Source organism: Oncorhynchus tshawytscha, linkage group LG24 (genome assembly GCF_018296145.1).
Source record: "Oncorhynchus tshawytscha isolate Ot180627B linkage group LG24, Otsh_v2.0, whole genome shotgun sequence".
Taxonomy (NCBI): domain Eukaryota; kingdom Metazoa; phylum Chordata; class Actinopteri; order Salmoniformes; family Salmonidae; genus Oncorhynchus; species Oncorhynchus tshawytscha.
The window spans coordinates 5,828,172-5,856,059 of NC_056452.1; the positions used below are offsets into that span (position 1 = coordinate 5,828,172).

Consider the following 27,888-nt stretch of genomic DNA (forward strand, 5'->3'; position numbering starts at 1 on the left):
AAAAAATGTTTTTATTGGCTTCTCTAAATCGTTTTATAAATTCAATAACAGGTACAGCCCTGGAAATCATATCACAAGGGTCTTGAAAAAAAAAAAGAGCCAGGGATGGGGAGGCATCTGCTACAAAATTTGGTGTTGTGGTGACGATAAGAAAAAAAGCCATAAAAACATATCATGCATATCGGTAGAAACAAAAAAAAAAAAATTAACATACATTTTTAGTGTTTTTGTACATTTTTGTAAACAATATCCTTCTAGAGATCATATCAACACATTTATGGCGAGTAACAAAAATAAGGGATATAACATGAGAAATTAAAGTTTCTATGAGGCATCTAGAATGCAACACTGCTTGGCGTGAAGGCTTTAGACAAAACAAATACATTTTGCAATTCAACGAGTCAATTGCTCTTCTATAATTGTAAACACAGGCATTGTTACATGATTATACAAATGTTTAACCTATACTACAAGTATTTCCACTACATACATGAAGCGTGTCCCTGTTTTCTGACGCTTCAGTGATATGAGGTACATTGATCTCTGAAAGACACACTTGACAAAAATGAGCAAAAATTGCTGTATAAAATAATTCCAATACTGAGCTATATTGCATGCTGGGGAAAATACCATATTGAATACTAATACAATTGCTCAGAGAACGAAGGTGGGGATCAAAATTATTGATACCTCTGTTTTCAATTACCTCACCTTCAGAGGATAATGGCACTGAAGCATAATCTAATATATTTCCCCCATTTGTTTGAGAATACAATATAGCTCAGTATTTTACAGTCACTTTTATTGATCTTTATCAAGGTTGTCAATTTTGGACCCCACTGTATATTTAGGTCAATCCTATTTTTTATTTCCTCATCAGTCTCTCGCTCTCCCTCTTTTCTTTGAAAGCATAGTGTGTGTTTTGGAGATAAGTGGCCAGTCAGTCATTCTTTTGTTCCCTGTGATCTGAGCAGCTTTAAAAGTCTATCAGCTGTGGTGGGGGTGGGGAGGGGGGCACACAGGAAATTAACTAAATATCAACCCTGACTGCCAGGAGAATGGCTTGAGCTGCGGAAGACAAAGGCCATTGTTTATTCTTGCAAAGTTTGAAGGACTGCCTTTTTGGGGGATATATATATATATACACATACACCATAACGTTGAGCCTGTATGAGTGAGGTAATTTTTATGTATCGGGCCTGATTTCATAAGGTACAGACAGATTGATGTACAGTTAGCACTTGCACTTCAAAAACGCCCTGCAAAAATAAAAACTCTTGCTAGGTTACAAATAAATAAAGGGAAAATAGTTAGATTTTTGCATCCAGTAGAGTCTTAGTACATCAGTGGGAAGTGTTGCAGCATATTATCTGCCCCCTCTCGAAACAACTTACACCGAACAAAAATATAAAACGCAACATGTAACGTGTTGGTCCCACGTTTCATGACCTGAAATAATAAACCCCAGAAATGTTCCATACACACAAAAAGCTTAATTCTTTAATTTGCGCTGAGCAGTATTTTGGTATGTAATGTAATATTATTTATTTAACCTTTAACTAGGCAAGTCAGTTAAGAACAAATTCTTATTTAAAATGACGGCCTACCCTGGATGACGCTGGGCCAATTGTGCGCCGCCCTATGAGACTCCCAATCACCAGGTACTGCAGTGACACCTCTTGCACTGAGATGCAATGTGCCACTGATCCACTGCGCCACTCGGGAACCAAAACTAATAAAGCCCTTCGTTGGGGGAAAAAAACTCATTCTGATTGACAGGGCCTGGTTCCCCAGTAGGTGGGCCTAATGAATACATTTCAATTGACTTATTTCCTTATATGAACTGTAACTCAGTCACATCTTTGAAATTGTTGCATGTTGTTTATATTTTTGTTCGGTATCAATACAGAGATCTTCTCAGAACATTGGGTTACATACAGTAATAGCAAATCATTTGTACAACCCTTCCCCTTGACCAAACCGTCAAAAAAACACAAACCAAAATACATCTATTCAATCCCAGTCTAACCCTCCCTACAGAACAAACCACCCTATCCCACCCACCCCCGTTCACAGTTCTCTCCTCTAATAAAATAAAAAATAATAATCACTTGGTTTTGCACATCCTTAATTGAGTTGGGATGTTTTCAGTTTTCAATGACAATTTTGTTTTTCAAAGTGCTTGTTTGATTTCCACTGACAAAAAAAGAAGAAGAAGTTAACAGCCAGGAGTGGAGTGGAACCCAGTAAAAATGAGTGACAACAGTTGTTGAAACGTCGCCAACGGGGCCAGCACATTTCCTTGTCACGGGCCACTGAAGGGGCCATCCAAAAGGTGCATGGCCTAGACAAACATCACTTGACACTGTTTATAAACAAAAAAGTTTTGCGGATTGAAACCTCTTTCCATTGAGCCTGGACTGTGTGCACTACGAGTTCTTGAGTGTATAAATATCCGCGACGGCGTGTGTTTTACATGTGGCCCTTTACGGGGAGGAAATGGGAACGGTCATTTTCACATTGACACAGAAGTACCGTAATCTCTACACAGCTACACGTAGAGGAAAGTGTTGTTCAATGGCGAAGAAAACTGAACAGGAAGATCCGCTGAATTTGTTTTGTCTTTTTGTTCCCCTGCTCCTCGAGGGATAAATAGTAACAAAGCTTTGTAGTCTCAAAGCACACTTAAAAAAGTGTGCTAATTGCATCTCATAATACAAAGTTTTTATTATTATTACACAATTTTGCCTTAATACCTGAGTAATACGATTCTAGTAACAGACAATATAGAACTTTTTTTGCCATTTGAATTCTGGGCCTTTCCCTGCCACAAACGTAATATTATTGAAATTATTAACATCATTCATCATTACTTTACAACTGTATGATGATTGGTAAAACAAGAGTTCAAAGAAAAATCATCAAGCTTAGCTAAACCCTAATTTTTCAGTTTAAATTACATTAAAATCTACGTTTACGTTCATATCATACCAACTACGCTAACAAAATAAAGACAAAATACAGATTAAAAAAAAAAAAATGAATATAAAAAATTGCATTTGAGGCCTTGAAGACCTTCCCCTGGTAGAGTTCTCATTATCAACATTTAATGGCAGTGTTTAAAAAATAAATTGACCTCGCTACAAGAACAAAATGTAGAAGGGTATAGGGACACAAAGAAAAACGCAAGACCCGCAACTAGGTTCACCTCATTTTAACCCTTACCTGAAACTTTGGCTTGTTGGGGTTTTCGATCCTGTACTTACTGGCTCGCTGACGTCAGCTAACAAACTGGTATACCCTGAGAATTCTGACACGGGAGTTCGTATTCGGTGGTCGACCTCGGCCCCAGTGCCGTAGCCCAGCGGGGTGCGGCGGCCCGACTTAAATTGGGAACCAAAGGCCTGGGCGAAGTTCTCGATCTGGTAGGTAGCCCGCAGGTCCATTTCCTTGGGCGTGTCCAGGTCGGAGTAGCTGCCATTTCTCCCGTTGCCCTTGGCCCCCTGCTCCTTGGGGGCTCCACCGGTGGCCGTCAGCTCCTGGGGCGTGAGCTGGAACGCAGGGGAGTGGTGCTGCTTCTCCAGCTGCTCTGTGAGCTCCTGAGAGGGGATGAGCTGCTGGTGGCCAGCCGCCTCCAGGCCACTGAGGTGGAAGGCCGGCTGGGAGGGGGAGCCCACCACCATGCTGTAGTGGGACTTAGAGGAAGACAAGGAGGAGGAAGAAGAAGAGATGGAGGGGATGGGCAGTGGCGAGGAGTCGGCGGGCGGATAGCCGCACTCCAGCGGAGACGTAGTGTAGACATGCTTATCGGAGAAGAGGGGCCCCGTAGGGCTGGAGAGCAAAGGGAAGGGCCCGCTGGGTCCCAGCGTGGAGAAGGGCCCGCTGTGGCTGGTGCGCTCCAGGGCCTGCAGAAGGAACTTGGAGTACTCACTCATGACCACCTGCTTGTCGCCGCCGCTGGGCGAGTCGTCGTCCAGCTCTGGGGTGACAGGGGCCGCTGGCTGCAGGGTCACGTGGTGTGGGACGCTGTGGTCCGAGAGGTCAAAGGTCACGTCGTGGTGGTGGTGGTGCGTGCCATCCGACTTGTGGCTGTAGTGGTCCAGCAGGCTCTGGAGCACTTCGTCCGGGATGACCGACTTGTCGTGGTGCTTGAGGTCCAGGGGCGAAGTGTCCAGCATGGTGAGGGTGGGCTCGTTATGGTGTCCCAGCGAGCCTTGGATCACGCTGCTGGCATGGGTCTGGCCCATGTGGAGGGAGGGCGCCGCATAGTCGTTGCTGGCCACGTGTTGGAGGTAGCGCCGCTTCTTCACAAACTGCATGGCGTCATCGTAGTTGCTTGTGGCTGATGGGCCTCGTTTTGCCCCTCCGCTGGAGGAGCCCTGGAGGAGGACCATGGCATCTAGCCCTGAGCCCCCCGCCAGCTCCATGGAGCCCTGCTTCTGAGACAGCAGCTTCTGCCCCCCGTCCTCCATGGGGACGAGGCCCTTCTTAGCCTTCTTGAACACCAGCTTGGGTGTGCGGCCCTGCAGGCTGGGGTCGGAACACTCCATTCCGTAGTCCTGCAGGCCCCCGGACGACACGGTGGTGGCAGCAGCCTTCTTACGCTTACGATCACCGCCCTCGCCTGCGTTTTTGGACTTGCCCCTCTTGCATGCAGAGGTGGCGGTAGCGTTTCCCTGAGTGAGTGAGTAGTTGCCCTGGCCCATGTCCCCGTGGGCAAGCTCCAACATGCTGGGGTCCGGGCCCTTCTTTATGGCTTCTCCGCAGGTCCGCTTGTGCTTCAGTAACCGGTCTGTCCTCGAGAAAAACTACAGGGGAACAGGGGGGGTGTGCAGAGTATTTGAAAACTTTCTAGTCACTGGATTGAGCAAATGGCTCAACGACAGCAAGATGCATCGGCCCACTGTTAGATGCACCCAAAGTGCTTTATGTAATACATGTATCACTGGCCACTTTAAACTATGCCACTTTATGTTTATATACCATACATTACTCATCTCTTATATCGTATATACGGTACTCTATACAATCTACTGCATCTTGCCTATGCCGTTCTGTACCATCACTCATTCATATATCTTTATGTACATATTCTTTATCCCTTTACACTTGTGTGTACAAGGTAGTAGTTGTGGAATTGTTAGGTTAGATTACTCGTTGGTTATTACTGCATTGTCGGAACTAGAAGCACAAGCATTTCGCTACACTCGCATTAACATCTGCTAACCATGTGTATGTGACAAATAAAATTTTATTTGGCTCTTGACCAAATGTTATGGTTTGAAACGTCTGATGACAGAGCACATAGCAAGCGTTCAACAGTGTGGAACACCCATCATATTTTGAGCAAACACATGCTAGATTGAGATAAACTGCAAACATCAAGAACTGACATCAATAACTATTGTCAATCGGACCTGGGTTCAAATAAATGCTTATTCAAGTAGTTACTAAAATACATAGAACATGTGTATTTTTAAGTATTTTCAAATAATGTGGCCAAATCAGCTACTTCTATTTGACATATTATGTAGTATTTTCAAATACATTCCTATAAATGGACAAAACTATTTTCAAATACTTACTTCCAAATACATTATATCAAATACACCTAGGACCAAGCAGACCTTGGTTCAAGTGCATTTAGTACTTAAACCTTTCCACTTACGGGAATTGGCCTATATGGATAGGGGCACAATGTTTTTACCGGAAGAAATATGCGAATAGAAACGTTAACAGAAGAAATATGAGAATCATATGTATAATCATGGTAGCAAATGAAAGAGAACACTTTGGAAATCCACAACAGTTCACCTTACTGGACTTCAAGACTGAATCCAAACATTACACTTGATTTTATGTGCATTTTATATTTACTGTACTTTTTGCAGCATTTGTCAATGAAAGAAATCTGAAATAACACTGGTTACATTCAGTAACATAGTAAGAATATTCATGAGACTTGGGGTTAGGTGCATCAAACAAAAAAAATTACAAGGGTTTGAGTGAGAGGTCTAACTAGTGGCTCCATGTAGCCACACACAAATGGACTGGTTGACTGAAGTAAGGAAATGTGTTCCAACAATGAGCTGCATTTTTTGGAAAAATTGAAATTGTCACTAGTTACCACAGCCACAAAGTCAAAATGGCATATTTAAATAATACAGAAACAAAAATTACATTTTTGCTCTTCATTTAAGGTTAGGAATAGGCATACATTTAACAACGTGGTTAAAGTTAGATTTAAAATCAAATTTTAAGAAGCCAGGGTTTATGGCTGCGGGGACCCTACTTTGCGAACTGCTAGTGCCATTTAGAATTGGTTAGCCTAAGCTTTAACCCCCCATACAAAAACATTAGTTTGACAAAGAGCGTATATTCATCAGAATCATTATCCCTAGGCCTACTCAAGCATATTTCATCCCCCCCAGTTCAAAGTGGAATTGTTATTCCATTTAGAAAATTCCAAAAGAACAGACCAAATCGAACAACGGTATATTGAAAAAGACATTTGTTTGTAACCCTGAAAGACTTGGTCTTTCAACCCGTTTCAAATTAACTCTGAGAATAACTGTTCCAGACACGAGATGCGCATGCGTCACCTCGCACTATTCCGTTTTATTTTATACTGTCATTTACATAATGTTTTTTATACTATAAAACAGATGCTTCTTGAATGCAATATGGGCTCGGGAAATAAGAGGGTATTGTCTACTAAATTAACAAAACAAGACTATGCCATTGCACAGCCATAGGCTTCTACAAGCAAGCGCCACTGAGGGTACTACCTTTTTGAAGATCGTGTTGCATAATATAACCAGTTGATATTACAGTTTCAATAAGGGAATCTTAAATGGCACTTTTCTTTTCTTGGCTGTACAAAACATTAAAAACACCTTTATATAGAGTTGCACCCCCCTTTAACCTCAATTCATTGGGGCATGACTACATGGTGTCGAAAGCGTTCCACAGGGATTTTGGCCCATGTTGACTCCAATGTTTCCCACAGTTGTGTCAAGTTGGCTGGATGTTCTTTGGGTGGTGGACCATTCTTGATACACACAGGAAACTGTTGAGCGTGAAAAACCCGGGAGTGTTGTGGTTCTTAAAACTCTCAAACCGATGTGATTGGCACCTACTACCATACCCGACAAAAATGATTTTGTCTTGCCTATTCACCCTCTGAATGGCACACATACACAATCCATGTCTCAATTGTCTCACTGATTAAAAATCCTTATTTAACGTCTCCTCCCCTTCATGTACACTGATTGAAGTGGATTGAATTAATTACATCAATAGGGGATCATAGCTCTCACCTGGTCAGTCTGTCATGGAAAGAGCAGGTGTTCCTAATGTTTTGTACACTCAGAGTCTGAGGCAATTTAGCAATTAGGATTCGTTATCTGTAATGGTAATAAATGAGGCATTGTTGCGCACTGTTGGCATATAGATAATTAGACCATTCCCCCCCAGTGTGGGCCCTTTTCTAAAAAAAAAATGTAAAAAGTACTTGAGGACTTGACTACTCGAACATAAAAATGTCAAATGCCCATCGCTACTAGCGAAGTTATAAAATGCTAGACAGTGCTAGACTTTCACAAAGAACTTCAGAGACGCATCGTATTTCTGTTGGGCATAGAATAGAGTCATGAGTGCATTTGGGTGCTTGTTCTCATGATCATTCTCTTTACAATATGACCAACACAGGCTCATTCTGTTTAGAAGAACCCAGGGTATGACGCCATGTCATCCTCGTAACTGTACATCAAACAAAGCGATCATAAACGTTGATATACAAATGACAAGTTTTAAATGCACATTTGGACTCAAGGATGTGTGGTTTGCTTTCATGACGTCAAAGCGGTATTTTTAAAATAATTCTCAACGTCTCAGAACACATTGATTTACAGCATTGCCCTCACTCAGACAAAACATTTGTAAAAGGAGCCCAATCAGCGGGAGGGTTGGGGGCATATTCTTGTTGCGAGTAGTGCTCAGGTTTAGAAAGGCTGTCAGTTGAATCCCATACAGAGCTGAAAAGGCGGAGACCTCTGACTTCATGTACATCTTACTGTACAGGTACTGCCTTCCATTTTAGGAGCTTATCAGTAACCAAATTTGTTGTGAGTGTTAAAGGCTACATATTTGTACTTGAAAATACTTAAATAAATACACAACAATACTTTCCAAGTATTTCCAAATACATTCAACTACATTTAAAAAGACTTACCTCGAAATGTGTTTGAAAGTAATTGAAATACTAAATTTCAATCGGTTCTGCTTTGAGGGTAAAACCGAGTTACCCTTGTGACTGACTGACTGACTGACTGACCTGTTGGCAGGTGTCACATCTGTATGGCTTCTCTCCGCTGTGGGTCCTCTTGTGTCGCTCCATGTGGTACTTCTGGATGAAGCACATGTTACACTGGTCACAGCTGAAGGGCTTCTCTCCTAAGGAAAGAATGGGACAACATTGACACAGAACCAAATTGTTGTTTCTCTTTGCTTATTTGAGCTTTTCTTACCAGAATATGAACTTGGTATTTTACCAAATAGGGCTATCTTCTGTATACCACCCCTACCTTGTCACAACACAACTGACTGGCTCAAAAGCATTAAGGAAAGAAAGAAATTCCACAAATTAACAAGGCACACTTATTAATTGAAATGCATTGAAGGTGACTAACTCATGAAGCTGGTTGAAAGAATGCCAAGAGTGTGCAAAGCTGTCATCAAGGCAAAGGGTGGCTACTTTGAAGAATATCAAATATATTTTGATTTGTTTAACACTTTTGGTTCCTACATGATTCCATGTGTATTATTTCATAGTTTTTGAAGTCTTCACCAGTATTCTACAAGGTAGAAAATAGCAAAAAGAAAAGAAAACACTTGAATGAGTAGTTGTCCAAACTTTTGTGCGTGCACACACACAGAAACTATTCGGACCCCTTGACTTCCCACATTTTGTAACGTTGCAGCCTTGTTCTAAAATGGATGAAATGCATTTTTCCTCAATCTACACACAATACCCCATACTGACAAAGCAAAAACAGGGTATATTTGGCAAATTATATATATATATATATATATAAAAATAAAAAACCTTATTTACACAAGTATTCAGATTCTTTGCTATGAGAATCAAAATTGAGCTCAGGTGCATCCTGTTTCCTTTGATCATCCTTGAGATGTTCCTACAACTTGATCAGCAGATGTTAATAATGTGAGTGTAGCGAAATGCTTGTGCTGATAGATAGTTCCGACAGTACTGCACTAACAAGTAATCTAACAATTCCACAACTACCATATTGAGGTGTGTGTGTGTGTGTGTGTATATATATATATACATACATACATACATACTCACAACTGTAAAGGGATGGAATAAGAATATGTACATATAAATATATGGATGAGCGATGGCCGAGCGGCATAGGCAAGATGTGATAGTATAAAATAGAGTACAAACATAATAGATGAGTAATGTAAGATATATAAACATTATTAAAGTGGCATTATTTAAAGTGACTAGTGATCCATTTATTAAAGTGGCCAATGATTGAGTCTATTTAGGCAGCAGCCTCTGTGTTAGTGATGGCTGTTTAACAGTCTGATGGCCTTGAGATAGAAGCTGTTTTTCAGTCTCCCGGTCCCAGCTTTGATGCACCTGTACTGACCTCGCCTTCTGGATGGTAGAAGGGTGAACAGGCAGTGGCTCGGGTGGTTGTTGTCCATGATGATCCTTTTGGTCTTCCTGTGACATTAGGTGCTGTAGATGTCCTGGAGGGCAGGTAGTTTGCCCTCGGTGCTGCATTGTGCAGACTGCAAAACCCTCTGGAGAGCCCTGCGGTTGATGGCGGTGCAGTTGCCTACCAGGTGGTGATACAGCCCGATAGGATGCTCTCAGTTGTGCATCTGTAAAAGTGTGTGAGGTTTTAGGTGCCAAGTAAAATTTCTTCAGCCTCCTGAGGTTGAAGAGGCGCTGTTTCGCATCCTTCACATCGCGTCCCGTCGATGTGGATAGAGAATGCTCCCTCTGCGGTTTCCTGAAGTTCACAATCATCTCCTTTGTTTTGTTGAGGGAGAGGTTGTTTTCCTGACACCACACTCCGAGCCCCCTCACCTCCTCCCTGTAGGCTGTCTCGACTCAATGTTTCCTACCTTCACCACCTGGGGGCGGCCCGTCAGAAAGTCCAGGACCCAATTGCACAAGGCAGGGTACAGACCCAGGGACTTAAGCTTAATGATGAGCTTGGAGGGTACTATAGTGATGTGGTGTCCTTGGAGTCCACATGTGGTAAATTCAATTGGATATTATTTGGAAAAGCACACCTGTCTATACAAAAGGTCCCACAGTGAACAGTGCATGTCAAAACCAAGCAATGAGGTTGAAGGAATTGTCCGTAGAGCTCCGAGACAGGATTGTGTCGAGGCACATATCTGGGGAAGGGTACCAAAACATTTCTGCAGCATTGAAGGTCTCCAAGAACAGAGTGGCCTCCATCATTCTTAAATGGAAGTTTGAAACCAACATGTCAGAAGCCACTCCTCAGTAAAAGGCACAGCCCGCTTGGAGTTTGCCAAAGGGCACCCAAAGGACTCAGACCATGAGAAACAAGATTCTCTGGTCTGATGAAACCAAGATTGAACTCTTTGGCCTGAATGCCAAGTGTCACACCTGGAAGAAACCAGGCACCATCCCTAAGGTGAAGCATGATGGTGGCAGCATCATGCGGTGGGGATTTTTTTACAAGGGCAGGGACTGGGAGACTAGTCAGGATTAAGGGAAAGATGAAAGGAGCAAAGTACTGAGAGAGATCTTTGATGATAACCTGCTCCAGGACCTCAGAATGGGGCGAAGGTTCAGCTTCCAAAAGGACAATGAACGTAAGCACACAGCCAAGACAACACAAGTCTCAATGTCCTTGAGAGGCACAGCCAGAGTTTGGACTTGAAACTGATCCAACATTTCTGGAGAGATGTGAAAATAGCTGTGCTGCGACATTCCCCAACCAAGCTTACAGAGCTTGAGAGGATCGGCAGACAAGAACAGGAGAAACTCTCCAAATACAAGTGTGCCAAGCCTGTAGCGTCATACCCAAGAAGACTAGATGTAATCACTGCCAAAGTAAGGCGTAAAGGGTCTGAATACTAACGGAAATGTGATTTCAGATGTTTATTTTTAATACATTTGCTAAATATTATTTGTCATTATGGGATAATTGTGTGTAGATTGATGAGTGGAAAAAAACTATAATCAATTTTAGAATAAGGCTGTAACATAACAAAATAAGGAAAAAGTTAAGGGGTCTGAATACTTTCCAAATGCACTGCGTGTGTGTATGTAGATACACACACACTACCAGTCAAGTTTGGATGCACCTACTCATTCAAGGGATTTTCTTAAATTTGTACCATTTTCTACATTGTAGAGTAATAGTGAAGACATCAAAACTATGAAATAATTTCATATATGTTATGTAGTAACCAAAAAGGTGTTAAACAAAACAAAATATATTTTATATTTTGAGATTCTTCAAATTAGCCAACCCTTTGCCTTGATTACAGCTTTGCACACTCTTGGCATTCGCTCAACCAGGTTCATTGGTTGAATGCATTTCAATTAACAGGTGTGCCTTGTTAAAAGTTCATTTGTGGAATTTCTTTCCTTCTTAACACGTTTGAGCCAATCAGTTGTGTTGTGACATGACAGGGTTGGTATACAGAAGATTGCCTTATTTGGTAAAAGACCATAGTATGGCAAGAACAGCTCAAACAAGCAAAGAGAAACAGTCCATTAGTTTAAGGTAAGAAGATCAGATAATCCGGAAAATATCAGGAACTTTGAAAGTTTCTTCAGGTGCAGTAGCAAAAACCATCATGCGCTATGATGAAACTGGCTCTTGCGAGGACCGCCACAGGAATGAAAGACCCAGAGTTACCTCTGCTGCAGATGATAAATTCATTAGAGTTACCAGCCTCAGATTGCAGCCCAAATAAATGCTTCACAGAGTTCAAGTAACAGACACATCTCAACATCAACTGTTCAGAGGAGACTGCATGAATCAGGCCTTCATGGTCGAATTTCTGCAAAGAAACCACTATTAAAGGACACCAATAAGAAGAAAAGATTTGCTTGGGCCAAGAAACACGAGCAATGGTCATTAGACCGGTGGAAATCTGTTCTTTGGTCTGATTAGTTCAATTGGAGATTTTTGGTTCCAACCACTGTGTCTTTGTGAGACGCAGAGTAGGTGAACGGATGATTTTCACATGTGTGGTTCCCACCATGAAGCATGAAGGTGGTGTGATGGTGTGGGGTGCTTTACCGGTGACACGGTCAGTGATTTATTTAGAATTAAAGGGACACTTAACCAGCATGGCTACCACAGCATTCTGCAGTGATACGCCATCCAATCTGGTTTGGGCCTAGTGGGACTATCATTTGTTTATCAACAGGATAATGACCCAAAACACACCTCCAGGCTGTGTAAGCGCTATTTGACCAAGGATAGTGATGAAGTCTTGCATCAGATGAGCTGGCCTCCACAATCACCCGATCGCAACCCAATTGAGATGGTTTGGGATGAGATGGACTGCAGAGTGAAGGAAAAGCAGCCAACAAGTGCTCAGCATGTGGGAACTCCTTCAAGACAGTTGGAAAAACATTCCTTATGAAGCTGAGAGAATGCCAAGAGTGTGCAAAGCTGTCATCAAGGCAAAGGGTGGCTACTTTGAAGAATATAAAATAAATTTAGATTTGTTTAACACTTTTTTGGTTAATACATGATTCCATTTGTGATATGTCATAGTTGTGATGTCTTCACTATTATTCTACAACGTAGGAAATATAAAAATAAAGAAAACCCCTTGAATGAGTAGGTGTCTAAACTTTTGGCTGGTACTGTACATACATACAAAAAAATGGCATTCAGGCATGAGGGTTGGGTTAATTTCCAGTCAGGAAGTAAACTGAATTTCAAATTCAAAATGTCTCTTTGAATTTCCATTTACTTCCTGTATTGACTAAATTGAAATGGAATTGACCACAGTGCTGGCTGTCATAGGTCAAGACTCACCACTGTGGATCTTTTCGTGCCGCTGCAGCAGGTACTTCTGGATAAAGCTCATGTTACACTGACTGCACCGGAAAGGCCTCTCACCTGTGCGATCAAAAATACAATCACCCACTCTCCACATTAATTGACTATCAGTGGGGGAAAGCAGAAGTTGGCTTTATTCAAGTCTCAGTTCATTAAATTAAACTTTTTGAATAAACACTGCAGATGAAGCAAACACGCTAGGGTAAGTTACAGAGTGAAAACCTAAAGGGGATAGTTCAGCCAAATAACACATTTATATTTGTTCCCTTACCTTGAAAGCAATCTCTGGACAGAATCCGCAATAAAACACTTTGCGGGAACAGTGTCTTGTTTACCGAAACCAATGTGGATCGCATTCTCTCCTTGTCCATAAGACTACTTTCAAGGTAAAGAAATGTATATACACACACACAGACATTTGTAATTTGGCTGAACATTCGCTTGAAAGAAACAGAATAAAACAGAATTCCTCATCGCGGCGACAATGAGTCAAACCTGCAAGAAATGTTTGTCATTTAGATTACCTCAACATTTACAGGACATTTGTAGCATCAAACAAATGTCATCCATGCTACTCACTTCAGTGATATTGGGTGTATTCGTTTTAGCTCACCCTGTGTTTTGGGTGGGTGAGGATTTCACTTTAGGATCAATAAAATGACCTAAAACAAAGTGCGGACTCCAGCCACCCCAAAATAATTCCCATGCAGAAAGCACTGAAAGCCTCTCACCTGTGTGGATGAGCACATGTCTGCGGAGGTGGTAGGAGCTGCGGAAGGCAGCGTTGCAGTGCTCGCAGATGTGCGGTTTGGAGTTGGGAGAGAGGCCGGTCCCCTCGCCGTCCAACATCATGGCCTGTGCGGGGTGCGGGACAGAATGAAAGGTCAGTATAACCCGAATGCAACTTTGCATCAAAGTGTAAACATGTTGTTTGAGGGGACAAGCTGCTGTTAACATGACCTGACCACAGAAAAACTGATCTGCTGTGCGACTTTTTGGTAGCTTTGATTCTAAAAATGCTTATTAATGAAAATGCTAGAGATGTGCTCTACCTTGGGTTCTCCACGTTTTCTTCTGGCTTTCCCCTCCCCATCACTGTTGCTCTTCCGTCTTCTTCCCGACGTCTCTTTCGGCCCTTTCTCTGGTCTTCCAGACATCTGTGGACAAAGCAGAGGAGGAGGTTGGCCATGTAGACAGATACGTACTTACACACACAGTGTGAATATTCTCAAATGAGCGATAGGTGCTATACTGATAACTCATTTTGATCTTCACAGAGAGAGTACAGTACCAAAGACAAAAATATCAAAGCTCACATGATAACTCTACAGAAAATATCTATTGATTGAGGCCCCCTTTCAGCCACTAAAACTACAACTCTACAAATAAACATGGGTCCCTCACCGGCTCTCCCATTCGGACATTGCCGAGGCTGAGGTCGTGCAGAAGCATGTTCTGATGGTTGTGGTGGTGGCCTCCACCAAACTGCATCTCCAGCATCTCGTTGCCCTTCCCCACACCCCCTCCGCCACAGCTGCCACCCAGCCCTCCTCCTCCCCCGCCAGCTCCGCTATAAAGGGGCATGCGGTAGTCCAGCTCGCTCATCCGCTCTTGCTTAATGCCCATGCCGTGGAGGAAGCCGTGGGCGTTGGGTGGCGAGTCGCGCTCCTTCTTCAGGATCATCTCCTGTGGCAGGTCGCCCCCCATGACCGACTGCGAGGCCAGGCGGGTGAAGCTGGTGACAGGCGGCAGGTGGCTGAACATGAGCATGCCGGGGGCAAAGTTTGGGTCCATGCCCCCATTGCCTCGCAGAAACTCGTTGCCTAGCTTGTCTTGGATAATACTCATGGTTGGTCAGCACGTGTAGAAAGGGGAAACACTAAATGGGGCCAGGTGGGGATGTCCTGGAAGAGAAGGGAGGAGAAGAGGCTAAGTATAGAACCACATTATCAGTTTTACAGTTTACAGTTGTTATTTAGTAGACACTCTTATACAGAGCAACTTAACTTTTTAGGGATAGGGGGCATCATTTTCACTTTGGATGAATAGCGTGCCCAGAGTGAATTGCCTCCTACTCTGTCCCAGATGCGAATATATGCATATTATTATTACTATTGGATAGAAAACACTCTGAAGTTTCTAAAACTGTTTGAATGATGTCTGTGAGTATAACAGAACTCATATGGCAGGCGAATACCTGAGAGAAATCCAACCAGGAAGCGGGATATCGGAGGTTGGTCGATATCTGAGGTTCAACTCATCGCCTATTGAAATCCCAGTGGGATATGGATCTGTTTGCACTTCCTACAGCTTCCACTAGATGTCAACAGTCTATAGGACCTTGAATGAAGCTTCTACTCTGATGTGGGGCCGGATGAGAGGCGAATGAGTCCGTGGTCTGGCACAGAGCCAGGTCCTGGTCAGGCGCATTCCACATGATATCAACTTGCGGTTCCATTACTTCTATAGGCACAAAGGAATTCTCCGGTTGGAACGTTATTGAATATTTATGATAACAACATCCTAAAGATTGATTCTACACTTAGTTTGACAGGTTTATTCGACCTGTAATATAACTTTTTGAAGTTTTCGTCCGACGTTCGCCTGGACCTGCACGAGCGTTTGGATATGTGTACTAAACGTGCTAACAAAAGTAGCTACTTGGACATAAAATAATGGACATTATCGAACAAAACAACAATTTATTATGGAACTAGGATTCCCGGGAGTGCATTCTGATGAAGATCATCAAAGGGAATATTTATAATGTAATTTCGTATTTCTGTTGACTCCAACATAGCGGAGAAATGTTGTTTCTGTCTGAGCGCCGTCTCTGATTATTGCATGGTTTGCTTTTTCCGTAAAGTTTTTTTGAAATCTGACACAGCGGTTGCATTAAGAACAAGTGTATCTTTAATTCTATGTAAAAACATGTATCTTTCATCAAAGTTTATGATGAGTATTTCTGTTATTTGATATGGCTCTCTGCAATATTTTGGAGGCATTTCTGAACATGATGGCAATGTAAAAGGATTTTTGGATATAAATATGCACATTATCGAACAAAACATACATGTATTGTGTAACATGATGTCCTATGAGTGTCATCTGATGAAGATCATCAAAGGTCTGTGATTAATTGAATCTCTATTTCTGTTTTTTGTGACTCCTATCTTTGGCTGGGAAAATGGCTGTGTTTTTTGGACTTGGCGGTGATCTAACATAATCATATGTTGTGTTTTCGCTGTAAAGCATTTAAAAAATATATATATATTTTTTTTTTAATCGGACACGATGGGTAGATTAACAAGATGTTTATCTTTCATTTGCTGTATTGGACTTGTTAATGTGTGAAAGTTCCACATTTCTAAAAAATATATTTTTGAATTTTGCGTGCTGCCTTTTCAGCGGAAAGTTGTCGAGGGGGTTTGTCCTAGAAAGGTTAAAGGATTAATTAGGGTTAAAGGGACATTTCACAATTGTTCAACTTCATATTCATCATCTCCACTAGGGATGTTTCCAATGACATCATTGACTTTAACCAATGAGTAGGCATTGCCTACTAATTGGTCGACGTCATTGGAAACCCTTCTCTTCTATCTTTTTGACTACAAAAATTTGAAATGTACTATTAGCACATGTTGATGTTGGGGTGGTGCTGGTGAAATTTCCCTTTAACTGCCTTGCTTGAGGGCACGTTGACAGATTTTTCTATATCTTGAGTTGAGAGAATATAATAGAAAAGTTGTTTTCTCCTATGGCTTTTTTGTGCGAGAAAAAAAAACCAGGACAGTTATTCCGAGGAAGATATAGGCTGCAAGCCTGCAATCTTGTAAAGTAATCTTGTAACCCTGAACTCAGGGCTAGACTGGTCCCAGGTGGAGTCAGCGTGTCCTCCATTTCCCCAGTCATCCATTAATTACTTGATTGGATTTATTGGGCTTTGCCTATCTGGAACAGGATGCATATGAGCAATTCTATTTCTATGGAGTGAGGCTATGATATAGTGGCTGGGTTATGGTTATCAAGGAAAACTTCTGTGGCTCCTTTGAAGACCTTCTAAAACATCCTGCCTCTTGTTCACTTGAAGCAATGTAATGGTCTAATGTTCGATGTAGGATAGCTCACATTTCCAAATGCCAGGCGGCAATGGCTAAATCAAATGGCCATGATTAAAGAGGGCAAAATAACTACGCTGTTAAAGCAGGGACTAATTTGCCTAGTCCAGTGCTATCATGCAAAGCACTAGCGGAGCGACATGCGTTATATCAATGTCACATAAGGTTCACAGCACCGCAGCAAAATCAAGGCCATTACTAACCATGCTAAGTCTCTCTCACCGGGTCAACAAAGATTAAAGAAATGACTTAAGCTAAAGCAAAGCTTAACCCCTTGACTGCAGGCAGCATACACCCAACAATGGACCAAGGCCAGCAGCTGTGGCAGTCTGAATGGAATATCTGCCTAATAAATGGTGCTGAAGATTTTGCTCTCGAAAACCCAACGCATTAAAAGGGCATTCTGCCTTGTCCCATGGGTTCTCAGCTATAAGCACTGCTTACCGGTGGGACCATGCGAAATACAATCCTAACGCTCTGTTTTAATGTTTAGAAAACATCAATAAATCAGCGCCTGCGATGCGCCCTGCACACCAATTTTCAGGCACTAGACTACCGAACAGTGGACATCCCATGCAGCCGGACCTTCATATCAAATAGGAATGTAGATTGATATGGAGACTTACGAAAAAGATTCACCCAGTTTGAACTTTATATTGTTTTTGTGAATCTGAGTGAAACTATCGATTCCCTGGGTCATTTCACGTGTATCTGAGCTATTATCTTTCAAGCCGGCAGAAGATCGGTTGGTATGATGTAGCATTCCGATAACGCCGCTCTCACTACACTGGAAGTTAGTAAGTTGACTTTTAGACTGCATACATCATACAGCTCAGATTTCAATACTGTCCGATGTCATAATGCAGTAGGTTCACTTTTTCGTTTTTGTTAAATTCCTATCTTGAGAAATGTGTCATTTAACAGAGGCGATAAAACATTTTGTAGTCAACTTGAGCTGCAACAGATTTCCACAACAAATTTTCATGTTGCTTCCAACCATAACAAAATGAAACATTTCACAAAAAAATATTGTTCTCACATATTAGTGTAACACTAAGTTATAGGAATTAATGGTTTCGGAGGATTCTTTAAGTTGTCCAAGTTCGGGAGCTGAAGTCTACGGCCCTTTGTTGGTTCATTGGTCAACAGTAGGCATTCTTCAATTAAGTGTTTGTCATTCATGATACCCATTTTCATGCAAATGTGTCCACTTCAGAAAAACTGCATCATAGATGTAAAATTGTGCAACTAAGATCTCCCCTGCAAAAAACATCAAAAGTAATGACAGATTTCCTGAGTTATCTTAGATTAATTTTGACTATTTTGAGGAAGTGTATACTGGCACTGGTGTCTCGCTATTGTGGGTTTTTTTCAAGTTTTTCAAGCGAAGGTCTTTAAAGGGAGTATGCGACTTGGGCTGACGCCATTCGAGTCAACAGGTCGATTATATGCACGCAGCTCTTTCTCCTACACCCTCCTTTTTCTTTAACTAATTGTTATTATGATGATCATAATAATTGTAATAAGTCATGTCATTTGTATGCTTCATATACACTGCTCAAAAAAAACAAAGGGAACACTTAAACAACACAATGTAACTCCAAGTCAATCACACTTCTGTGAAATCAAACTGTCTACTTAGGAAGCAACACTGATTGACAATAAATTTCACATGCTGTTGTGCAAATGGAATAGACAACAGGTGGAAATTATAGGCAATTAGCAAGACACCCCCAATAAAGGAGTGGTTCTGCAGGTGGGGACCACAGACCACTTCTCAGTTCCTATGCTTCCTGGCTGATGTTTTGGTCACTTTTGAATGCTGGCGGTGCTTTCACTCTAGTGGTAGCATGAGACGGAGTCTACAACCCACACAAGTGGCTCAGTTAGTGCAGCTCATCCAGGATGGAACATCAATGCGAGCTGTGGCAAGAAGGTTTGCTGTGTCTGTCAGCGTAGTGTCCAGAGCATGGAGGCGCTACCAGGAGACAGGCCAGTACATCAGGAGACGTGGAGGAGGCCGTAGGAGGGCAACAACCCAGCAGCAGGACCGCTACCTCCGCCTTTGTGCAAGGAGGAGCACTGCCAGAGCCCTGCAAAATGACCTCCAGCAGGCCACAAATGTGCATGTGTCTGCTCAAACGGTCAGAAAAAGACTCCTTGAGGGTGGTATGAGGGCCCGACATCCACAGGTGGGGGTTGTGCTTACAGCAGGCACATACAGGCACGTGGAGGTCACACACTACTGAGCCTCATTATGACTTGTTTTAAGGACATTACAAAGTTGGATCAGCCTGTAGTGTGGTTTTCCACTTTAATTTTGAGTGTGACTCCAAATCTAGACCTCCATGGGTTGATAAATTTGATTTCCATTGATAATTATTGTGTGATTTTGTTGTCAGCACATTCAACTATGTAATGCAAAAAGTATTCAATAAGATTATTTCATTCATTCAGATCTAGGATGTGTTATTTTAGGGTTCCCTTTATTTCTTTGAGCAGTGTACATTGCATTCGGGAAGTATTTAGACCCCTTGACTTCCTCTACATTTTGTTACAGCCTTATTCTAAAATTGATTAAATTGTTTTCCCCTACATCAATCTACACACAATACCCTATAATGACAAGGCAAAAACAGGACTGTAGAAATTTGTACAGCTATTTTCAGGTCTCTCCAGAGATGTTGGATTGGGTTCAAGTCCGGGCTCTAGCTCAAGGACATTCAGAGACTTGTCCTGAAGCCACTCCTGCGTTGTCTTGGCTGTGTGCTTAAGGTCGTTGTCCCGTCGGAAGGTGAATCTCCGACCCAGTCTGAGGTCCTGAGTGCTCTGGAGCAGGTTTTAAATCAAGGATCTCACTGTACTTTGCTCTGTTCATCTGTCCCTTTAATGTGAATAGTCTCCCAGTCCGTTGCTGAAAAACATCCCCACAGCATGATGCAGACATATTTCAGTTGAAAGCATTCAGTTGTACAACTGACTAGGTATCCGCCTTTCCCTTTCCTGTCTACTACCATAAAGGCCTGATTGGTGGAGTGTTGCAGAGATGGGAGAACCTTCCAGAAGGACAGCCATCTCCACAGAGGAACTGGAGTGTTGTCAGAGTCACCTCCCTGACCAAGGCCCTTCTCCCCTGATTGTTCAGTTTGGTTGGGCAGCCAGCTCCAGGAAGAGTCATGTTGGTTCCAAACGTCTTCCATTTAAGAATGATGGAGGCCTCTGTGTTCTTGGGGACCGTCAATGCTGCAGAATTTGGTACCCTTCCCCAGATCTGTGCCTCGACACAATCCGGTCTCGGAGCTCCACAGACAGACAATTCCTTCAACCTTATGGCTTGGTTTTTGCTCTGACGAGCACGGTCAACTGTGGGACCTTAGGTGTTAGGCGCCTTTCCAAATCATGTCCAATCAATTGAATTTACCACAGGTGGACTCCAATCAAGTTGTAGAAACATCAAGGATGATCAATGGAAACAGGATGCACCTGAGCCAAATTTCAAGTCTCATTGCAAATACATATGTAAATAAGGTGGGTTGTAATAAAATATTGTATTTGATCCATTTTAGCATAAGGCTGTAACGTAACAAAATGCGTAAAAAGTAAAGGGGTCTGAATGCTTTACAAAGGCACTGTACACGGCAAAAAAAATTGACCAATCGATTGGTCGAAAGAACAATAATAGGCTACACTGATAACTCATGCTTGACTGCCAAACGTATACATGTCCCCATAATATTTAAATTAAGGAACTGTGATAACCATTATTTTAGCAATTCATGGTATATGCCCCCCCCTAATAAAAATGCTTCCCATCCTGCTGATTTGAGCTGCTTGAACAGTATTTGCACATGAGCCGCATTTATGGATGAGAAAGTGAAATTGCGCTTTTAAATACATTTTGCACAGCGGGGAATCGGGGATGCTCTGCGTTGCGATCTATTGCCTAGGACATCGACAGCAAGGAATGCATTAAAGAAGATATGTAGGCACAGCACTTTTTGCCCATTTTGGCCTAATTAAAATGACGCATTTGTCGATGATGAACTTCAATCCCACTTGAGCATTGTAGAATAGCTTAGACATACTCATTAATAGCATAATCTATACTTTAATATACTCTTGGTGAATTTACATGGCATTGCAAGATAAGACATTGCGAGATACAAATTAAAGATATAGCCTACGCGCACGGTTACGACTGACTGTCTCCCCCTTGCCTGCTCTTTATCTTAGCTATGAAAGATGCAAGTGTGTGTTCAGTCTTCGGTCTGTTGCGTCTAGAATACCGTAGCCTACTCATGATAACCCCTACTTTAGTGAACTTGAGACATATCAAGTCAAGAAATTGACAGATACAGCATCGCAAGATACAGCATTTGAATACCGACGCATGGTTAGGACTGTCTGCCTGGTTGTCGACTTGCTTATCTATGCCCCCCCAGCTCCTTATTTGCTGTGAAAGACACAAAAAGGTTTGTGCTCGGAAGTAGACGATGTCAACTACGATGTGTAAGGAGTCGAGGAATTGAGTCATTTGGCGTCGACTCTCAACGACTACTTGTTTATCCATGGTCTACGCAAATGTTACAAATGTTTATACCACAGCATTGTAGAATAGTAATTTCTGATTGGTTAGAAGGGCATTCTGAAATGGACATTAAAACCAGGTAACGGGACACTTGTAAAAGATATCGGGACACCTTGCAATCCTGACGCAATATGCACCTACACATGCAGACCATACTAAATACAAAAAGTTACAGAAAGCTAAACCAACAACCACACTACATTGTAAATGCAGATCCATCAAGGAAAAACTTAGCTAGCTAGTATTGATGTTTCAGCAAAGATGTGGTTTTCTTGGAGCATTTGATAGCCTAAAGTGGTGAGTGATGAACTAGAATTTCTCCGGTCCATATGTTGCAGTCTGATTGGGGTTGGGCAGCATCTAGATTGTCATATCGTCCTTCTCTCACACTGTGATTTCTGGTATAAGCGGTTTAGTACACAAGTGGGCGCCAAAAACCACGAAAAAGCCCATTTGGCGTCTATATATAGCGAAGCTGCATGGGGGCTGATGCTAACAAGGAGCAAACAATATGCAAAGACGGGTAATCAAGCTCATAAAGTTCTACATATCTAGGTAGGAGCTACCGAATGTCATTTTTGTTGAGTTTGGACATTACAAGCGAATGTGAATGAGACATTGTGCAAATTAACAAAGTTTTGACGAATTGCAGCACTGGCGCTCCAGCAGCATGTCTACAAGATGTGTGGAGTCTGGAGTCGCTAGGGTAACTGGCCTGCCTGCTCTAAGATGAGGGGGGAGGAGCAGACGGGCTGAGAACAGAGAAGAGAAAAATACAAGGAAATCAAGATAGCAATGGCAGCTGTACAAATAACTCATCCAAAAGGGCTTACCATCTCAAACACGGCAGAAAGCTAACACAATATGATTCTCCGTCACCTTATTAATTCAGCCACTTTTAGATAGCAAAAAACAGGGGTCGTGTTTACGCATAATTCAGTGTTTTTCAAACATTAGAAATATGATGACCATGCATAGTTTTATTTATTTATTGTAAGCTCATTTACTTGTGTGGCTGCCAGCCAAATAGTGTTGTCATCTGATGAAAATGGAAGCCATTTTATGTCGAATGTTGCACTAATGTATTTTCTGTAATGGAAAACGATAGTTGCACGTCCCTGATTACCCCAGTGAAGCAATAAAATACTACTTTCAATATAAATCTTGACCCCGTCAATACACAGCTGGACTCATCTGCTCCCGCTTCCTCCTGTTGTGCTCTATTTAAGTGATAATGCCGAGAAGCCGGGGTTTGGAGGATATATTGGCACGGGTGTTAGGCCCGAGAAGAAAGCCGAGGGCTGGCAAACTGTGCCGATTTATCTTCAAAACGTCGGCATCAATGGCATTATCACTTTTATTCAATGGGTTAACATATTCAAATAATGATTGACATATTTTCACAAAAACGTTATGTTGAGGAATTTATTCAAACTAGTTCATCCTTCCGCAAGATACAGTCTAATGAGGCGCGATTATACCTGGCATAGAAAATGTGTTCTCTCGTCAGAAAACCGGTGTTCAGAGGAGCTAGCCTACAACACAGCTAACACAATCACCTCAAACTGAAGCTGGAATGACTGCAAACTAGCTGCACTTCATTTATTTTTTCATCTTTTTCCAATTTACATTTCTTTGTATATATATCCATAAAAATTACGCCAGCTGATTCATGGTTTCGACTGTCTGACAATGTTACAATGTTAAAAATGTCAGACACAGACAGCAAGGTTTATAAAAATCTTAGCAGTTGAAAACTAAATGTTAGTCTAAAAGAAATGCGAGATAATGTCTAGATGCTTTTTATAGTGGAGATGAAGTTTATAAAATGTCTAGCTGGGCTGATGAGAGTGGATTGCACAGTCAGACGGAACACAGTAAATAGGCATATTAACATTATAGATTTAGCCGGTAGTAAGTTGTGAAATAGACATCGGCTGAAATGCGGTTTTAACCAATCAACATTAGACCCAACACGTAGTGCCTAGATACAGCCCTTAGCCGTGGTATATTGGCCATATACCACAAAACCCAGAGGTGCATTATTGCTATTATAAACTGGTTACCAACGTAATAAGAGCAGCATTCAGGGTTCAAACCACCCAGCTCATAATTACAAACAAACATGTGGCTCAACTGTGCTTGGGAACTAAGTAAGTAACTAAGTAATTCAAAATGTAAAATAACGTGACAGGTGAAATAAGAACGCAATCTGCTTCATCTAACGCATTGCACAAGTTGTCTGCAGGTATTTACTTAAAGTAGCGACAAATATTATTTAAAAAAAATTAAACTTCACAGTATTGATGTTATTGAAAACCCACCCTGTGGCTATTTCCAAACACTATGAGGTACACCTCCTAAGCCTATTTCTGATTGGCTGGAAGGGCTTTTATAGAGCATGCTTTAAGGTATATCCCCACAGTAGAATTCAAAGGCTATAGTTCATGCTTACTTGTTCTATGTTTGACCTGCTTTTGATAGCAACAGTCAAATTAAAAACATTACTGGCATTGCTGAATTGGATTTTCATAATAGCAAGCTGATGGTTTGGTTAGCTAAACTAGCGAGTCTGTTTGGTTACCCAGGCAACTACTATAGCTATCTTGTAAACGTGCTAACTACTTGAGTGGATGTTGAACACATTTCTACAGGCAAATTAAGAATTATACCATTGGTATAAAAGGGATTATAAACTGGGTGGTTCGAGCCCTGAATGCTGATTGGCTGAAAACCGTGGTATATCAGGCACTATACCACAGGTTTAACAAAACATGAATTCTTACTGCTCGAATTACGTTGGTAACCAGTTTATAATAGCAATAAGGCATCTAGGAGGTTTGTGGTATATGGTTAATATAACACACCCCCTCGTGCATTATTGCTTAATAATCAGCTCAGGGCTCTGTGTGTTCTATAGAAAATAATTAACGCCATGGAAGTTGTTTTCCTTCGATGCGCTAGCAGCCCCTTGTTGATTATCTCTTCCTTATTGTGGTCCTAAATGCATCATAATAAAATGTTGCCCAAGATTCTAACCCTCTCAAATGACCTTGTGCTCGCCCAATGCCAATTAGACATCACCATAACATTAGGTCCGTGAAGAACAGTGTAGCCAACCATCACCAATCAAATGTAGGCTAGCTACTTCTGAAACATTATCCAAATCACGTGTTACGTGCGACATTTTGTATATCACATGCAGCCAAACAAAAATCGTTGCTGCAAGGTGAAAATGTGCACTTTTATGTTCACCATTTCAAATTACACCGTCTGGTTGACAATCGATTCAAATGTATTACCCGGGATGTGAACACCTTGAATTTGCTGCAAATGGCAATTTATAAGAAGAACCACAGGCTTCAGTCACTACCTGTGATAAACACATCAAATTACACGGTCCACTAGTCTAAAACAAACCATATTTCACCTTAAATTTAGTAACAATGTAGTATAACGTTAAAACGACTCTTTGGCTGACTATTCCAGCTGGATCCTGAACCGCTCAGGCGCAATTGTATTGTTTAGTCTTGCCTGCCATTTGGCTACGCGACATCGAATTATACGGAAAGCGGATGGGCTTTTGTGATGCATAGCTAGCTAGCTGGCTACAATGAAACGAATTACGTTAGCTACCTACCTAGATGTCCTCGCCAGCTTTGCTGATACAAAACACACTTCTGTCACATAAATGCAATACTATTAAAACACAATAACACAGGACAACAAATCGACTCATACATTATGAAAATAGAACCTAGATGGCGACGGCTCAATAATAGTGGTTAACGTTCGCTAGCTGTGCTAGCTAAATCCAAGTAACGTTAATCTCAAACTGACAAAACATTACATTACCCGGGGATTCAATGGCTTTACAGGTCGACCTTAATAAAAATTCAAATACTGACATTAGCTCACGTTTTTATTAACCCATTTATGAAAAACGATTGGTTTTGCTGTCCTTGGTTGGGACCAGGCTCGAGAAATACATTCTGGTCATCTCTGGCGTTCGAGGAATATTTATCAGACTACTACTTAACCTGTTAGTTATAACTGTAGCTAATTATAGCTAGCAACTACCGCTGCATTTAGTAATACATTATGTACGGTTTGGGATCTAAAGTTAAATTGCACCGCATTCAGCAAATAGTAACTACGGATGCTATGAGCCAAATTAGTGCATACCAGCTTGCTAAAGCTAACGAGGCTAGCCGCTCCAACTGAAACCCCGCATTACTATGATCCATGCAACAGAGAAACAATGATGCTCGGCTTTGAGTGAATCTCTCGCTGGTTGAAACGATTTGCGTTTGACATTTCCACGTAACTCGACAAATTTCAACAAATACTCCAAATTAAATGGAAATGTATATTTACCTACACATGACCGCTATTTGCATTAAACGTTCGTATTTTCTTCCCTTTCTCGTTCTTTTTAGGTTTTATAGCCAAAACATTGTTGTCTTGGGGCCCCTGCTTTCTTCCATCTTGTCTTGGCGCGGGGAATTATGGGTCTAGCGAGCGGACGGGTCCTGAGAGCGGAGGAGACAGGGGTTTCCCCTAGAGTCGGCGCTATCTGGGGTCCTTGGGACGTCCATACCGTGAATCAAAAACCTTAACCCTTATTTTTAACAATTTTACATTTAAACTTCAATGAGGTAGGGATTTCTCACCGAACCCGGAAAGCAATGGGCTTTCCACTAGCTTTGATAGCCACAAAGTCAGATTCCACAGCCGCAAAGCCCAAATTGGCAAATAAACTAAACTTAATTTAAGGTTTAGGTTAGGAATAAGGTTAGCAGTGTGGTTAGATATAAGGTTAGGGTTAGGTTTAAAATTACATTTTAAGAAGCTATATTGTATGAATATGCTGGGTTTATGCCTTTGTGGCTATAGAAGCTAGTGACGACTGGAGACAGGCAAGAGAGTTACTGCAGACTTGCAGTACCCTAGAGATGGCTAGTGTGACCTAAGGTCACAACATCCTTTTCCACTGTCAGGTCGATATTGTTGACTGGAATATGATCCACTATATTTTGTATTATTTTATTGTGGTTCAATTGAAATTCTGTAAGGTAAATCATCATTGCAACTGTAGATTAAACAAATGCAGATGGGCTTCTGATGATAGAAGTCACAACATTCTGAATATTGAGTTAATGTGGTCTTTTGCAGTGGTCTTTTGCATCATTATTTGAAACAAATGTGATCGGCTAGGTCTCTGCCCATCTCTCTCTCACACACACACACACACACACACACACACACACACACACACACACACACACACACGCACACACACACACACACTTGGGTTCAAGTTCCAGCTGTGTTGGGGACAGATTTCTGTGTAGCACCTTTAGTCTGGTGAGCTTGAAGCACAGCCACTTCCTCATCCACATTGGACCACAGGGATTCTTGGAACATCAGCATGTGGAGCAACTCAGAGTTTTGTAACTCCAGCAGCATGTCTGTGATCTTCTTAGACTGGCAGGGGTGCATGTTCTGTATGAGGGTGAAGAGATTCTCGCCCAGCATTTGCTTCTGTTCCTGAGGAGGAAGAGCAGCAGCCAGCACAGAGGCCACCAGAGGCTCCTGGACTTGAATATGGAAAGCTGTAGGTATTGGGTTGCTTTGTAATGTTGTACTCCTGGATGGGGGAAGATATGAGAAATGATTCCCAAGGACACCAAAGCTTGCTTCAGTTACATTTGTAATGAACGAGAAGCTTGCTGTGCGCTCCTTCTATAGGAATTTCTTGACATCTGTAATGGCTCTCGTTGGTAGATGGAGACCAAGGCGCAGCGTGGTAGGCGTACATCGTAACTTTATTGATTACACCAAACAAAATAACATGGTCAAAAAACGACAGCGCACAGTTCTGTCAGGCTACAGAAACTAAACAGAAAACAAGATCCCACAACCTAATGGTGGGAAAAAGGGCTGCCTAAGTATGATCCCCAATCAGAGACAACGATAGACAGCTGCCTCTGATTGGGAACCACACTCGGCCAAAAACAAAAAAACAGAAGACATAGAATTTCCCACCCTAGTCACACCCCGACCTAACCAAACA

General features: G+C 41.9%; 1 protein-coding gene across 4 annotated transcripts in view; it reads right to left on the reverse strand.

Annotated features, from left to right (window-relative positions):
* znf281b (zinc finger protein 281b) overlaps positions 1–26,335 on the reverse strand; it is a 26,359-nt gene extending 24 nt beyond the window's left edge. Inside the window, exons 1-7 of one of the 4 annotated variants that reach the window (XM_024387065.2) lie at positions 26,194–26,335; positions 14,511–15,010; positions 14,159–14,263; positions 13,838–13,961; positions 13,083–13,175; positions 8,336–8,454; positions 1–4,808 (exon numbers count right to left, since the gene is read on the reverse strand). The exon at positions 1–4,808 is cut by the window's left edge and continues 24 nt beyond it. In XM_024387065.2, the coding sequence (XP_024242833.1) occupies positions 3,222–4,808; positions 8,336–8,454; positions 13,083–13,175; positions 13,838–13,961; positions 14,159–14,263; positions 14,511–14,954 (2,472 nt within the window). In that variant the 5' untranslated portion in view covers positions 14,955–15,010; positions 26,194–26,335 and the 3' untranslated portion in view covers positions 1–3,221. Of the gene's footprint in view, positions 4,809–8,335; positions 8,455–13,082; positions 13,176–13,837; positions 13,962–14,158; positions 14,264–14,510; positions 15,011–15,303; positions 15,589–26,189 lie in introns of those variants that run through there. The other 3 variants (XM_024387066.2, XM_024387064.2, XM_042305228.1) reach the window with 3 other exon arrangements.
* Positions 26,336–27,888: the final 1,553 nt, after the last annotated feature.